Source organism: Pseudonaja textilis, chromosome 10, assembly GCF_049901715.1.
Source record: "Pseudonaja textilis isolate UNSWEBS1 chromosome 10, rPseTex1.2, whole genome shotgun sequence".
In the NCBI taxonomy this organism is placed as follows: Eukaryota; Metazoa; Chordata; class Lepidosauria; order Squamata; family Elapidae; genus Pseudonaja; species Pseudonaja textilis.
Window position 1 is genome coordinate 22,132,681 of NC_141999.1, and position 16,093 is coordinate 22,148,773.

Consider the following 16,093-nt stretch of genomic DNA (forward strand, 5'->3'; position numbering starts at 1 on the left):
CCCCGATCTAAAGCTTTAAAATCTTGGGAAGGCCTTTTACTTTTACTCCTTTCTCTTTTTCTCTCTTCTCTCTTTTACTTCTCCACTCTGTTTCTTTCTTTTTTTTCCTTTTCCACATTGGTGTATGTGTTGTTTGTTTATTTTAATTGTAAAATTAATAAAGTTTGTTTTTTTTAAAAAAATAAAATCTTGGGAAGGGATTAGAATGAACTAGGAAGTGGGGGATTAGGATGGTTTTCGGGCTATCGGAAGACGAAGGACAGCCAAGAAAAAAAAACGTGAAGCAAGGGGCATTTGGAGGAGAGCTTGCCAAATGTTGGGGTTGCCGCTGTCATTTTGACTTTTTTTTAAAAAAATTGGACCCCTCCCTCTCCCCGTAGACCCCTCCCTCTCCTCGTACTCTGGTTCTCATCCCTTCCCCTTGACAGGTATAATTAAAACTCTGGCCAAAGCACACATACTCCCCGCAGGAAGTCAGGCCAATTTATTTAATCGGGTGTAAATGTCCTACACATCTCCGCATTCTCTGCATTTCCATTTCTTTGCCAGGTGGTACTTTTTAGCATTTCTACAACCGTCTCCCCCCACCCCACCCCCACCATGGGGCAGAGAGAGAGAGAGAGAGAGAGAGAGAGAGAGAGAGAGATTCAGAGGGGGGTCAAACAGCCTGAGGATTGGGAGGTGGCCACTCTCGAGTACCCAGGCTGCAATTTGGGAGAACGTTTCAAAGGCCTGAGCAAGGTTCCCCTTTAGCACCCATGCCAGAAGAAAGGAAGAGAAGGAAAAAGAAAAGTAGGAAGGAAAGAGGAAAGGAAAAAAGAGGAGGGGAGGGGAAAGGAAGAGGAAAGATGACAGAGGGAAGGAGAGGGGAGGAGAAGGGAAGGGAAACAGAGAAGGAAAGGAGAGGACATAGAGAAAAGGGGAAGAGAAGGGGAGGGAAAGGAAATAGAGAAGGGAAGGGAAGGAAAGGAAATAGAGAAGGAAAGGAAAGGAAAGGAAAGGAAAGGAAAGGAAATAGAGAAGGGAAGGAAAGGAAAGGAAAGGGAAAGGAAGGGAAAGGGAAGGGAAGGAAGGGAAGGGAAGGGAAGAAATAGAGAAGAAGGAAAGGAAATAGGAAAGGAAATAGAGAAGAAGGGAAGGGAAAGGAAATAGAGAAGAAGGGAAAGGAAAGGAAAGGAAATAGAGAAGGGAAGGAAAGGAAAGGAAAGGGAAAGGAAGGGAAAGGGAAGGGAAGGAAGGGAAGGGAAGGGAAGAAATAGAGAAGAAGGAAAGGAAATAGGAAAGGAAATAGAGAAGAAGGGAAGGGAAAGGAAATAGAGAAGAAGGGAAGGGAAGGAAAGGAAATAGAGAAGGAAAGGAAAGGAAAGGAAAGGAAATAGAGAAGGGAAGGAAAGGAAAGGAAAGGGAAGGGAAGGGAAGAAATAGAGAAGAAGGAAAGGAAATAGGAAAGGAAATAGAGAAGAAGGGAAGGGAAAGGAAATAGAGAAGAAGGAAAGGAAAGGAAAGGAAATAGAGAAGGGAAGGAAAGGAAAGGAAAGGGAAAGGAAGGGAAAGGGAAGGGAAGGAAGGGAAGGGAAGGGAAGAAATAGAGAAGAAGGAAAGGAAATAGGAAAGGAAATAGAGAAGAAGGGAAGGGAAAGGAAATAGAGAAGAAGGGAAGGGAAGGAAAGGAAATAGAGAAGGAAAGGAAAGGAAAGGAAAGGAAATAGAGAAGGAAAGGAAAGGAAAGGAAAGGAAAGGAAGGAAAGGGAAGGAAAGGAAAGGAAGGGAAGGAAGAAATAGAGAAGAAGGAAAGGAAATAGGAAAGGAAATAGAGAAGAAGGGAAGGGAAAGGAAATAGAGAAGAAGGGAAGGGAAGGAAAGAAATAGAGAAGGAAAGGAAAGGAAAGGAAAGGAAATAGAGAAGGGAAGGAAAGGAAAGGAAAGGAAAGGAAGGAAAGGAAGGAAGGAAGGAAGGGAAGGGAAGAAATAGAGAAGAAGGAAAGGAAATAGGAAAGGAAATAGAGAATAGAGAAGAAGGAAAGGAAAGGGAAATAGAAGAAGGAAGGAAAGGAAAGGAAAGGAAAGGAAGGGAAGGGAAGGGAAGGAAGGGAAGGAAGGAAGAAATAGAGAAGAAGGAAAGGAAATAGGGAAATAGAGAAGAAGGAAGGAAAGGAAATAGAGAAGGAAGGAAAGGAAAGGAAAGGAAATAGGAAGGGAAGGAAAGGAAAGGAAAGGGAAGGAAGGGAAGGGAAGGAAGAAATAGAGAAGAAGGAAAGGAAATAGGAAAGGAAATAGAGAAGAAGGGAAGAGAAGGGAAGGGAAGAAATAGAGAAGAAGGAAAGGAAAGGAAAGGAAATAGAGAAGGAAAGGCAAGGGAAGGGAAGGAAAATAGAAAAGGAGAAAAGAAAATCATACACACACACACACACAAAGGGAGATTCCATCCAGGACACACCCAGGCAGGCATCTGCCAAAGTGGCCCTTGACTTATCACACTGGGTTGGGGAGGGGGCGTTCTTGAGGCATTCCAACCGAGGGTGGGAGCGAGGAGAAAACCCCTCAGGCTCCCCTGCATGGCGTGGAAAGACACCCCCGATTCCCCCTGTGGAAGAAGGGACGGTCCAAGTGAGGGGCTTGGCGGAGGCGGCACAATGGACCCCCTCTTTAAAGAGAAGAATTTCACCCCGTTTTCTTTCTACCTGCAAAACCACTCCTGGATTTTGTCCTCGGTACTTTAATTTTAGGCGTTGGCAACCAGGACTTAAAAGAACCGGCTTTTGAAACACTTAGAAAAGTAAAAGAAAACCCGTTGAGATGGGAAGGTTTTTTTGCATCTTGCTGCGCTGAAAAAAGCCACACAAGTCACGCCTCTCTTTCCCCTCTTTTTTTAATGCACCGCTCAATTTTTGCTTCTGTTTCCACGGGGAGTCCTCGACTTACGACAGTTTGTTTAGGGAACCGTTCGAAGTTACAACGGTACTGAAAAAAGTGATTTAGGATCGTTTTTCACACTTAGAGATTCCCCATGGTCAGGTGACCAAAATTCAGACGCTTGGCAACTGACTCATATTTATGACGGTTGCGCTGTGCCCGGGTTATGCAATCCACCTTTGGCGACCTTCTGACAAGCAAAGTCCGCGGGCAAGCCAGATTCGCTTAACGACTGGATTATTAACTCATCAACTGTAGTGATTCACTTAACAATGGTGGCAGATTGGCTTAACGACCGGATTATTAACTCATCAAGTGCAGTGATTCACTTAACAACTGTGGCAGATTGGCTTAACGACCAGATTATTAACTCATCAAGTGCAGTGATTCACTTAACAGCCATGGCAGATTCGCTTAACAACCAGATGATTAACTTATCAGCAACTGTTTCGCTTAGCAACGGAAACAGGAAGACTCGATTGTGGTCATACGTCGAGGGCTACCTGTATTCTACCTTTAAAAAGAAAGAAAAAAACCTGGATAGCATTTTAGAAAGTCCTTCCCTGGCATGGCTCCTCCGACTGCTTTCCCTACTCTCAGCTCCTGCCTGTCGTGAGAGATGCCGGAGGGGAGGGGAACAAAATGCCAGCTATGAATAGTTTTGCCCTTGGGGGCTGGAGAGGGGATGCCCTGAACGTCCCAGAGGGTCTAAAAAAAGACCCCCGTCCAGAAATAGCCAAGGCCCCAGGACCAGCGCCAAAGGGGACGAAAGCGAAGTCGATCCGGCAAGCCGATTGTTTTCTCGCAGGCTCCCAGGCCCGGGACGAGTGTGAGGTCTCCACAGCGCCAGCATCCAACCCGGACAGACACGCTGGGTGCAGCCAGCTCATTAACATGAGGAGAACGGGGGCTTTTGTCTGGGGGGGATGACTTTGGGGGGGCTGGCAGATGCCAAGGAAGCAAAGAAAGGCGGAAAGTTGAGGAAGCTTGCAATCCAAGCAGGGGTGGGTGAAGCCCGAGGCCCAAAGGAGAAGCGGTGGCACGGATCCTGCCTTCGCCCACCCCCCAGCCCCCTCCTCTGTTTTCCCACAGCCCAGAGGAGAAAAATAGGAGGAAAGTGGGTTACGGCAGAGAGCGGGCCGTCCAATCTTAGATGGAGGGTTTTGGAGGCTGGCCAGCCGGTCCTGGCCTCCAGAACCTGAGCATATATAATTGCACTATTCTATTTTTATTTTATCCCATTCTATTTTATTCTATTCTATTCTATTTTATTATTATTTTTATTCTATTTTATTCTATTCCATTATTTTTTTATTTCATTATTTTCTATCATTTTATTTTTTTATTATTTTTTATTTCATTTTATTTATTTCATTATTATTTTGTTTTTTATTATTTTATTTATGTTATTGTTATTTTATTATTTCATTTCACCTTCTTCTTCTCGTGCCATATCCATCATCGGACTCAGGCGATCGTGTTGGTGATCCTTGTTTACTGTATTTTATTTTATTATTTTATTCTAATTCTATTCCATTATTTTTATTATTTTATTATTTCATTTTATTTCATTCTTATTTTATTTATTTTATTTGCTTTATTTTATTTTATTACTTCATTTTATTTCATTTTACCTCCTTTTTCTTCTTGTGCCATATCCGTCATTGGACTCAGGCGATCGTGTTGGCGATCCTCGTTTACTGTATTTTATTTTATTTTATTATTTTATTCTATTCTATTCCATTCCATTATTTTTATTATTTTATTAATTTTGTTTTATTTCATTCTTATTGTATTTATTTTATTATTATTTTATTTGTTTTGTTTTATTTTATTACTTCATTTTATTTCATTTTACCTCCTTTTTCTTCTTGTGCCATATCCGTCATCGGACTCAGGCGATCGTGTTGGCGATCCTATTTTACCTTACTGTATTTTATTTTATTTTTCTTACTGTGCTTTATTATTTATTAGGTTTATTTGCTGTCCATCTCCCCTTAACGGCGACTCCGGGGGGCTCACAAGAGGAAAAGGATTAAAATCATTAAAACGTAAATATTTCTAAAATCAATACAGGTACTCCTCGACTTACGACCGCAATTGAGCCCAAAATGTCAGCTGCAAAATGAGACAGTTGTTAAATGAGGTGAGTTTTTTGCCCTGTTTTACGACCTTTCTTGCTACCGTTGTTAAGTGAATCACTGGAGCTGTTGTTAAGTGAATCTGGCTTCCCCCTTGACTTTGCTTCTCAGGAGGTCGTAAAAGGGAATCATGTGATCCCAGGACACTACAACCGTCGTAAATATGAGCTGGTTGATCGTTTGATTACGTGACCACGGGGAATGCAGCAACAGTCATAAGTGTGAATAATGGTCATAATAAGTCACACTTTTCAGTGCTATTGTAACTTGGAACGGCCACTGAATGAATGAATGTTAAGTTGAGGACCACCTGTAAATTAGAATTACAAGCAAAAGTTACCTGTCTTAGCTGTTTGCAAAGACGGGGGAACAGGAAAGCCCTCTGCACATGCTCAGAGGCCCTTGCAGCAGTAATGGAAAAAATGAGGCCCAGATTAGGAGGACGACAGGAAAGCTCTACAGCCATCACTGAGGGAACCTTCTAAATCCAGATTCCGTGAGGGAGGCAAGCTAGGTTCCACCAAGGCCAGAGGATCTCCTTGGAATCCACTGGACCAATTTTGAATAGGGGTCCTGGGATCCCCTCCAGCCAACCTCCATCCCCAGCTGCATTTGTCTTGGCTGACAAGGTGCCACGCTTGGGCAGGCGGAGACAATGCGAGGAAGGGGCATCGGAGGGAGGGAGGGAGAGGAGGAGGGGGAGCGGAATAGAGGAAGGGAGGGAGGAAGGAAGGATCAGAGAAGGAAGGAAGGAAGGAGACAAAGGTTCAGAGGGAAGGAAGGAAGGAAGGAAGGAAGGAAGGAAGGAAGGAAGGAAGGAAGGAAGGAAGGAAGGAAGGGTCAGAGAAATAGAAGGAAGGGTCAGAGAAAGAAGGAAAGAGAAAGGTTCAGAGAGAAGGAAGGCTCAAAGAGATAGAAGAAGGAAGGATCAAAGAAGGAAGGAAGGAAGGAAGGAAGGAAGGAAGGAAGGAAGGAAGTAAGGAAGGAAGGAAGGAAGGAAGGAAGGAAGGAAGGATCAGAGAAATAGAAGGAAGGGTCAGAGAAAGAAGGAAAGAGAAAGGTTCAGAGAGAAGGAAGGCTCAAAGAGATAGAAGAAGGAAGGATCAGAGAAGGAAGGAAGGAAGGAAGGAAGGAAGGAAGGAAGGAAGGAAGGAAGGAAGGAAGGAAGGAAGGAAGGAAGGAAGGAAGGAAGGATCAGAGAAATAGAAGGAAGGGTCAGAGAAAGAAGGAAAGAGAAAGGTTCAGAGAGAAGGAAGGCTCAAAGGGATAGAAGAAGGAAGGATCAGAAGGAAGGAAGGAAGGAAGGAAGGAAGGAAGGAAGGAAGGAAGGAAGGAAGGAAGGAAGGAAGGAAGGAAGGAAGGATCAGAGAAATAGAAGGAAGGGTCAGAGAAAGAAGGAAAGAGAAAGGTTCAGAGAGAAGGAAGGCTCAAAGAGATAGAAGAAGGAAGGATCAGAGAGAGGAAGGAAGGAAGGAAGGAAGGAAGGAAGGAAGGAAGGAAGGAAGGAAGGAAGGAAGGAAGGAAGGAAGGATCAGAGAAATAGAAGGAAGGGTCAGAGAAAGAAGGAAAGAGAAAGGTTCAGAGAGAAGGAAGGCTCAAAGGGATAGAAGAAGGAAGGATCAGAAGGAAGGAAGGAAGGAAGGAAGGAAGGAAGGAAGGAAGGAAGGAAGGAAGGAAGGAAGGAAGGAAGGAAGGATCAGAGAAATAGAAGGAAGGGTCAGAGAAAGAAGGAAAGAGAAAGGTTCAGAGAGAAGGAAGGCTCAAAGAGATAGAAGAAGGAAGGATCAGAGAAGGAAGGAAGGAAGGAAGGAAGGAAGGAAGGAAGGAAGGAAGGAAGGAAGGAAGGAAGGAAGGAAGGAAGGAAGGATCAGAGAAATAGAAGGAAGGGTCAGAGAAAGAAGGAAAGAGAAAGGTTCAGAGAGAAGGAAGGCTCAAAGGGATAGAAGAAGGAAGGATCAGAAGGAAGGAAGGAAGGAAGGAAGGAAGGAAGGATCAGAGAAATAGAAGGAAGGGTCAGAGAAAGAAGGAAAAGAGAAAGGTTCAGAGAGAAGGAAGGCTCAAAGAGATAGAAGAAGGAAGGATCAAAGAAGGAAGGAAGGAAGGAAGGATCAGAGAGATAGAAGAAGGAAGGATCAGAGAAGGAAGGAAGGAGGGAAGGAAGGAAGGAAGGAAGGAGGGAGGGAGGGAGGGAGGGGGAAGGAAGGAAGGAAGGAAGGAAGGAAGGAAGGAGCAGGAAAATCTGGAAAACGGGAGTCCCACCTTGGGAGTTTCAGGATGTTAAAAGGCGGTGGGGCGTGTTTATGTGGCGGGAACATGTCTGTGCACACCTGATACCGCAGCAACCCACCTGAAGGGGTCCGGAGGCCAGGATGCAAAGGAATTGGGGGACACACAAGGGGGGTTGGAGGAGGAAGGAAGAGGAGACAAGCCTCTAAAGTCAAATTTCACAATGTTTGTTGTTCTCCCATTTTCTGGATTGTGATACTTTCTCGGGCTCCCAAAGTGGCCAAACCGGTTGGGATCGGTTGTGATCTTTGCCGCCTGTGGCTGAGATGTTATCATGGAAAGGAAGTGGGGATGGTGGTTTGGGGCTGAAGGGGGGGAGAGGAAGAGGAAGATGAGGTCTGAGATGAACAAGGTGCGGAATTCAGGAGCGGCCAAAAAAAGTCAGGATTGGCACCCGGGGCCCTCGAACCTCCGCCATGATGTTGCGTGCCTTGATGTCCAGCTTGTGAGGTAGGACAGATTAGAAGCACATCCCAGAACTCCAGGTGGTCCTCGACTTACAACGGTTTAGCTAGTGACCATTCCACGTTACGACGGCTACAGAAAAAAAAGTGACTTAGTCAGAGGCCACTGACTGGATCTTTTTCAGTGAGCCGCCTGGGGGATTCTGGGAGTTGAAGTCCACCACTCTTAAAGGGGCCAAGGTTGAGAAACAATGCCAGCTGGGGGATTCTGGGAGTTGAAGTCCACCACTCTTAAAGGGGCCAAGGTTGAGAAACAATGCCAGCTGGGGGATTCTGGGAGTTGAAGTCCACCCCTCTTAAAGGGCCAAGGTTGAGAAACAATGCCGGCTGGGGATTCTGGGAGTTGAAGTCCACCACTCTTAAAGGGGCCAAGGTTGAGAAACAATGCCAGCTGGGGGATTCTGGGAGTTGAAGTCCACCCCTCTTAAAGGGTCAAGGTTGAGAAACAACGCCGGCTGGGGATTCTGGGAGTTGAAGTCCACCCCTCTTAAAGGAACTAGGCTGAGAAACAATGCCGCCTGAGGGATTCTGGGAGTTGAAGTCCACCCCTCTTAAAGGGCCAAGGTTGAGAAACAATGCCGGCTGGGGGATTCTGGGAGTTGAAGTCCACCCCTCTTAAAGGGGCCAAGCTTGAAAAACCTTTTGCAGCTCATGGTTCATTGAGAAGCTGTTTCCGACTCTCTATTCCTTGCCACCAGCCAAGTTCTCGCTGAACAGAATCCAAAACAATTTGCCCACCTCGGGCATTGCTGGCTGCAGCTGGCAGTGCCACCGGAATCGCACCAGCCCCACAGCCAAGCTTGGCTTGAGTGAGAAAGAAGCCCCTCGCTTGAATTGACACTTTCCCCCTCAGCCAAAAAAAGGGGTTTTGTTTTTTTTCCGCATTTCTGGTTCCCAAAGCCAAAATCTAGCGACCCCACCCCTCATTTCTAGGGGCGGGGAGATGACAGCGGTTGGGGGGGGACATGATACCAGTATTTGATACCCGTGTTTGAGGGGCTGCCACAAAGAAGAAGAGGGGGTCAATTTATTTTCCAAAGCACCAGAGGATGCAGGACAAGAAACAACGGATGGAAACTAATGAAAGAGAGTATAGCAACTTGGAATTCAGGAGAAACTTCCTAACAGGGGGGACAATTAACCAATGGAACAATTTTGCCTTCAGACATTCTTAAGAAGAAACTGGACACCTACTTGTCTGAAATGGGATAGGATCTCCTGCTTGGGCTGGACTAGAAGACCTCGAAGGTCCCTTCCAGCTCTATCCCCATTCCAATTCCCTTTATCCCCTGGGAATCGAACTGAGCTCCACTTGGAGGCTTGCAGATTCCTTTGGAAACAAGCCGTCCTGAGCACGGGAACTCTTTCTTGCAACCACAAAACTGAAATTCCTCCTTTTTTCTTTTTCTTTTTAAAGAAGGGATAAGAAACACTGCATAAAATAGAAGTGTCCAACCTGGACCAATTTAAGAGCTGGGGACTTCAACTCCCAGAATTCCCCAGCCAGCCATGTCTCTCTCTCTCTCTCTCTCTCTCTCTCACACACACACACACACACACACACACACACAGGGCTGCAAACCTACATGCCTGTTGCCAAGTGCCCAAATGTTGATCGTGTGAGTTTCAAGATGCTGTGACGGTTGTAAGTTCGAGGACCAGTGGTAAGTCACATTTTTTTTCAGTGCCGTTGTAGCTTTGAACGGTCACTAAATAACTACGTCGAGAACGATCTCTTACGTTTGCCCTCCTCTTCTGAAAAATATCCACAGCTCTAGAACTGGTAAGCGCTCAACCACAAGTGAAAGAAGATCGACTTTCCAAGAGGAAAGAATTTTTTTTTAAAAAAAATAGTTTTCTTTCTGGAAGAGTCTCAGCTGTCTGGATGCCGTAAGTTGAACACAGCAAGCACAAAACTGCTTAAAGGCTGAGCCACCTGTAATATTTCTCACTCAGCAAAGGGTAATTTTTCAGCCCATCCGCTTCCTATCCATAATCTGATCAAGAGGGGGGAAAAATGATCAATCTTTCAACTTTGGAGAAGAAAGCACAGCCTTCCTTGAGTTAAAACAGGAGCGATGGAGACATCTGGGCCTTATGGTTGACAAACAACACAACACCGATGGTACAAATGCGTATTTGGATGTAGGTACATCTGGGATGGTGCTTTTTTTAAAAAAAAAAAATCAAGTCTAGCCTACATTCCTGGGATTTGCAACCAGGCTGGGTACGGCTTAGTTTTTCTCAATCTCAGCAAATTGAAGAAATGTGGACTGTTCCCCAGTTGGCAAGAGATGTGGCTATTCTTCAATCTTAGAGCAGGCCCTGTGAGATTTTGAGCATGTACAGAGCAGACTAGAACTCACCATCTCCTGGTGATTGGCCCAATGGCACCCAGCTGGCTTGCACGTCTAAGGCGGGACTAGAACTCACAGTCTCCTGGTGATTGGCCCAAAGCCACCCAATCAACCTTTATGCTTAAGGCAAGACTAGAACTCACAGTCTCCTGGTGATTGGCCCAATGTCACCCAGCTGGCTTTCATGTCTAAGGCGGGACTAAAACTCCCAGTCTTCTGGAGATTGGGCCAAAGTCACCCAGTCAGCCTTCATGCTTAAGGCAAGACTAGAACTCAGAGTCTCCTAGTGATTGGCCCAATGTCACCCAGCTGGCTTTCATGTCTAAGGCGGGACTAGAATTCACAGCCTCCTGGTTTCTAGACCAGCGCTTTTAACCGCTCCATCAAATTGGCTCAAATACTCTGAGTCATATAATTATAATTACATACAACTGTACAATTCGGTCACAGCCAACACAAATTACATCCCTTGAGAGATGCCCCGCTACCGAGGGTGTCGTTTAACCCCTCTCTACCCACAAACATCCCATTTTCCTTTTCCCACATCTGGAATTGCAACGCACCTCGGAAAGCTCTTTCCACAACTGCCAGGCTGAATCCTAGCACACCACCAAATACAGAAGGAAAGGCAGGACAAATCTGCGGCCCGGATCCACCCAAGCACCCTTTGCACAGCTTGCAATTCCCTTTCTCTCTCCCCCCGACCCAGTCAGCTCAATCCAGGAACCACTGAGAGCGTCTGATGTTTATGGAAATCCAATATACCTGACCTCGGCTTGGAGGAAAGCTATCAAATACCCTTTTCGAGAGACCCCTTAAGAGCTTACTCACAGGGCCTGGGGACCTTCCCACTTAAAACTTCCCTCAGGCTCTTCCTAGGTGGGAGGTTACGTGGAGGGACCCAGAGTAGAAAGTTTCCACAGCGTCTAGCCTGGGAAACAAAGATTAAGAGGACGAGAAAAACTCAAGCAAGGAACCAGCAGGAATGCGAGAAGTGCCAGAACTGAGCAAACAACCAGCTGGGGCATGTTTAGCTAAGCAGCATCCCTCCCTAGTTCTCCCAAGCTGGGGAGGGGGCTTCCCACACTCCCTCCCCTGCCTTTCTCCTCCACTTTGCCTTCTGCTCCTTCTCCGGGCAGCTCTTGTGCCGGTCCAGCCCCGCTCGTCTCTCTACCACATCCGAAGGCAAGCTGCCCTACCATCTGAGGCACTCCTATCCTCCCCACTGCAGTCTGATAAGCATCCTCTCTCTTTGCACCAGGCGCTGCCATCTGCAAAATTCTAGCATGCCAGAGAGAGAGAGAGAGAGAAATGCAGAAAGAGAAAGAAATGAAGATGGAGAGAAAGAGAGAGAAGGAGAGAAAGTGAAAAAGAAAGATGGAGAGAGAGTGAGAGAGAGATGGAGAGAGAGAAAGAGAAACAAAAAGAAATGGAGAGAGAAAGAGATGGAGAGAAAGCGTGGGAGAGATGGAGAGAAAGAGAAAAAGAAAGAGAGGGAGGGGGAGAAAGAGATGGAGAAAGAGAGAGAGAGATGGAGAGAAAGAGATGGAGAGAGAAAGAGATGGAGAAAGAGGGAGAGAGATGGAGAGAGAAAAAGAAGGGGAGGGAGAGAGAGAGATGGAGAAAGAGAGAGAAAAGAGATGGGGGAGAGAGAGAGGGAGAGAGATGGAGAGAGAGAAAGAGAAAGAGAGAAAGAAAAAGAAATGGAGAGAGAAAGAAAGAAATGGAGAGAAAGCGTGAGAGAGAGATGGAGAGAAAGTGAAAAAGAAAGAGATGGAGAGAAAGAGACAAAGAAAGGGAAAGAGAGAGATGGAAAGAAAGAGAGAGATGGAAAGAAAGAGAGAGATGGAGAGGGAGAAGGAGGAGAGGTGGGGAAGGGGGCATCAGGAGGGAATCCAGTGAGAAGGAAAGTGGAGTCTCTTCTCGTGCAACTGAGCGAGACAAAGGTTCTGCTCAGCCATTTTTGGTCCCTTAAAATGACACCTCGGTTTAGATTTGATTTACGTTCGTTTACATCCCACCTTTATTGTTTTTATAAATAACTCAAGGCAGAAAGAAAATATACCCAATGCTCCTTCCTCGTCCTATTGTCCCCATAACAACAACCAGGGCTCAAAGACAGCGCTTGGGCCGAAGTCACCCAGCTGGCTTTTCGTGCCTAAGGCAAGACTAGAACTCACAGTTTCCTGGTTTCTAGCCCAGTGCAAACTTTTAAACTTCGTTTCAATTCTTCCATGAGTCCTTTTGCCCACCTCTTCTCCCTTTTTCACACGGTGAGACTTCCCTCTTCCAAAGGGATTTCTCCAAAAATAAAAAACTTGCAGGGACTCGTAAAGATTTCCCTTCCACAGGGTGGCAACCTAGCCCTGAAAAGCTGCTGTCTACAGCAAAGGTTATCATTTAATCCTTGGGCGGGCCAACGTGTGAAGGATGGAGAGAGGCTGCCAGATCCAAGCAGGGTGGCCAGAATTAATACCTGCATTGGGCTACTCAACCACCAATTAAGCCCTACACCAAAGGTGTACAAGCTTGGCAACTTGAAGACATGTGGACTTCAATTCCCAGAATTCCCCAGGCAGCATTCATCGGCATGAAGTCCGCTGGGTGACTTTGGGCCAATCACTAGGAGACTGGGAGTTCTGGTGCTGCCTTAGGCATGAAGCAGGCTGGGTGACTTTGGGCCAATCTCTAAGAGACTGGGAGTTCTGGTGCTGCCTTAGGCACGAAGCTGGCTGGGCGACTTTGGGCCAATCTCTAGGAGACTGGGAGTTCTAGTACTGCCTTAGGTAAGAAGCTGGCTGAGTGACTTTGGGCCAATCTCTAGGAGACTGGGAGTTCTAGTATTGCCTTAGGTAAGAAGCTGGCTGGGTGACTTTGGGCCAATCTAGGAGACTGGGAGTTCTAGTGCTGCCTTAGGCACGAAGCTGGCTGGGTGACTTTGGGCCAATCTCTAGGAGACTGGGAGTTCTAGTGCTGCCTTAGGTAAGAAGATGGCTGGGTGACTTTGGGCCAATCTCTAGGAGACTGGGAGTTCTAGTGCTGCCTTAGGTAAGAAGCTGGCTGGGTGACTTTGGGCCAATCTCTAGTGCTGCTTTAGGCACGAAGCTGGCTGGGTGACTTTGGGCCAATCTCTAGGAGCCTGGGAGTTCTAGTCCCGCCTTAGGCACCAAAACAGGGCTGGCTGGGGGAATTCTGGGAGTAGAAGTCCACCAGTCTTCAAATTGCCGACCTTGGATATCCCACCCTACACCAAAGCAGCTGGCATTTCTTTCTTCCAATGCTCCCCATGACTTCTGTCCCCCATCTGGGTGGACAGTTGGAGCCGGGGCTCACCTCTGCCTATAACCCTTGACCCCCCCTACCTTCACACACACACCCCACAGCCCCCTCCCTAAAAAATTCATCTGTACGAAGCTATGGCATCACCTTCGGGGTGACTCATATAGGAAGGGTCCAGTCATAGCTGGAAAGAAGCTTAGCCTTTGGGGAGGAAGGAGATGAGGGAGGGGCAGGAGAGAAGAGGGGAGGGCGGTAATGGGGGGGGGGTCGGGCGTCCACCCATGTGCCTGCCACTTCTCTTCAGCCCCTCCTTGGGAGCCTGGGGGGAGAGAACTAAATGGGTTTTATAGAAGGCCCCAGCCCCAGGGGGAAAATTATCAATGAGGTGAGCGGAAGACCAGGGAAGGGATACAGAGGTTGTCCTCAAGTTACGGCAGTTCACTTAGGGACGTGCAAAAGTCACAACGGCACGGGGGAGGGGGAAGCGACGTAGGACCCTTTTTCACACCTACAACCCCTTGCATCCTCCTCCCACTCGATCCCAATTCAAATGCTCGGCAACGGTCTCCAATTTATGACGCCCGTCGTGTCCCGGGGGTTGCACGATTCCCCTTTTGCAACTTTCGGAGAAGCAAACCGGACCCCTTAACAACCGGGTGACTTAACGTTAACGACTGCTCTTGGCAAGGAGAGTCGAAACGTCTTGCTTAGCAACTGGGGAGTGGGGGGCAGGGCTCAGTTGTGGCCGTAAACCGAGGACCACCCGGAAAACAGAATGGCTTTCTCCTCCTCGTCCTGGTCTCAAGAGTTCTCCATTCTTCCGAGCCTGAAACGTCTTCTCCTTTTGTCTGCACCCCGACTTCCTCCGGATTTGAACCCAGGTCTTCCTTTGGGGCTGGGAAATGGGGAGGAGGGGGGGAACCTGCCCCTGGCTGGGGGCCTTTGGGGCACCCCAAAGGAAGCGTGAGTTGCAAAGCAAGAGGGGGAGGGGGGCAAAGCAAGGCAAAATCCAGAGGGGGATTCCCAGAATCCCCCCTCCTCTTCTTCCTGGGGGCTTTGTCCCCCACAAGGAAGGCAGGTCCAGGTGATTCTTCCCCCCGCCGCCATCCTCCACCCCCAAACGAGGAGGCGGGGAGCAGCCGCGAACGGGGCAGCCGAACGGCAGGTGGATCCTCACCTTGCAAGAAACGGGAGCCAAGAGACCGGGGTTGCAGCCGGAGCGCCCCCGACCCCCCACGGCGGAGTCCGGCGGACGGCTGAGAAGAGCGAGCGGAGGTGCCCCCGACACCCGGGGCCAGGACTGCCCGGCTCCCCTGCCCATCCCGCTTTGCCCCTCCGTCCTCCCCTCCCACGCCCGGCCGCGCAGCAGAGGCGAGCGAGGAAGAGTCGGGGGCGACGGGCGAGAGACGAGGGGGGGTGTCCCGCCGCTTTCCGCCGCCTCTTACCTGGGGAGGCGAGGAGCCAGAGCCCCGCCAGGAGGCCGGCCAGAGGGAGCGCCTCGGAGAGCCCGCCGCGGGTGCCCATGACCCGCGCCCGCTGCAATTCGACGCCGACACTGAAGAAGAAGAAACCGCCGCCGCCGCCGCTCGGTCGCTCGGTGGCTCCTGCCCGCCCCCCGGCCCGCCCTCCGGTGGCTCAGCCCAATCCCCAGCCGCCGCCCCCTCGCCAGCCGCCCGCCACCACCAGCAAATCTCCCCGGGCCAAAGGGGGGAGAGGGAGGAGGAAGAGGCGAGGGGGCACCCGCAAGAGACCATCCCACCCGGTTGCCTGGCTGGTTGGTTGGTTCTTTCTTTCTTTCTTTCTTTGCCTTTCTTTCTTTCTTTCCTTTCTTTTTCATTCTTTCTGTTTTCTTTCCTTTCTCTCTCTTTTTCTTTCTTCATTCTAGCTCTTTCCTTTCTTTTTCTTTCTTTCTTTCTTTCTTTCTTTCTTTCTTTCTTTCTTTCTCTTTCTTTCTTTCCTTTCTTTTTCTTTCCTTTCTTTCTAGCTCTTTCCTTTCTCTTTTTCTTTCTTCATTCTAGCTCTTTCCTTTCTTTTTCTTTCTTCATTCGAGCTCTTTCCTTTCTCTCTCTCTCTTTTTCTTTCTTCTTCTCCTACCTTTCTTTTTCTTTCTTTTCTTTTTTCTCTCTCTTTTCTTTCTTCTTCCTACCTCTTCTTTCTTTTTCTTTTTCTTCTTTCTAGTTCTTTTCCCTCTTTTCTTTCTCTTGTTCTTCTCTCTTTCTCCCTCTCTTTCTTTTCTCTTTCTCTCCCTTCCCTCTCTTTCTTTCTTTTAATGGGCCCCTCCCTAAAAATGACTTTACAAAGTGCGCCTCTGCAACCAACTGGCTGCTCGCCCCGTGGGATAGGACATCTAAGCCCTGTGGTGCCTAAGCCTGTGGCTGGGTTTTTGACTTGAGCCAAAAAGGCAGGGGGCTTTCCTTTCTTTCTTTCTTTCTTTCTTTCTTTCTTTCTTTCTTTCTTTCTTTCTTTCTTGCTTGCTTGCTTGCTTGCTTGCTTGCTTGCTTGCTTGCTTGCTTGCTTGCTTGCTTTTTATTTCTCTTCTTTCTTTCTCTCTCTCTGTCTCTTTCTCCCGCTGCCCCTGTTGCTTTTCTGCCTCTTAAAAGTTTCTTTCCCTTTCTTTGCTTGGGGGGGTCTAGGGACATTCTCCGTCATCTAG

The 16,093-nt window shown here is 47.8% G+C and overlaps 1 protein-coding gene across 1 annotated transcript in view; it reads right to left on the reverse strand.

Annotated features, from left to right (window-relative positions):
* BCAM (basal cell adhesion molecule (Lutheran blood group)) overlaps window positions 1-15,032 on the reverse strand; it is a 66,417-nt gene extending 51,385 nt beyond the window's left edge. Inside the window, exon 1 of the mRNA XM_087940170.1 lies at window positions 14,886-15,032. Coding sequence (XP_087796296.1) covers window positions 14,886-14,964 — 79 coding nt within the window. The 5' untranslated portion in view covers window positions 14,965-15,032. The remainder of the gene's footprint in view (window positions 1-14,885) is intronic.
* Between the last annotated feature and the right edge of the window lie 1,061 nt (window positions 15,033-16,093).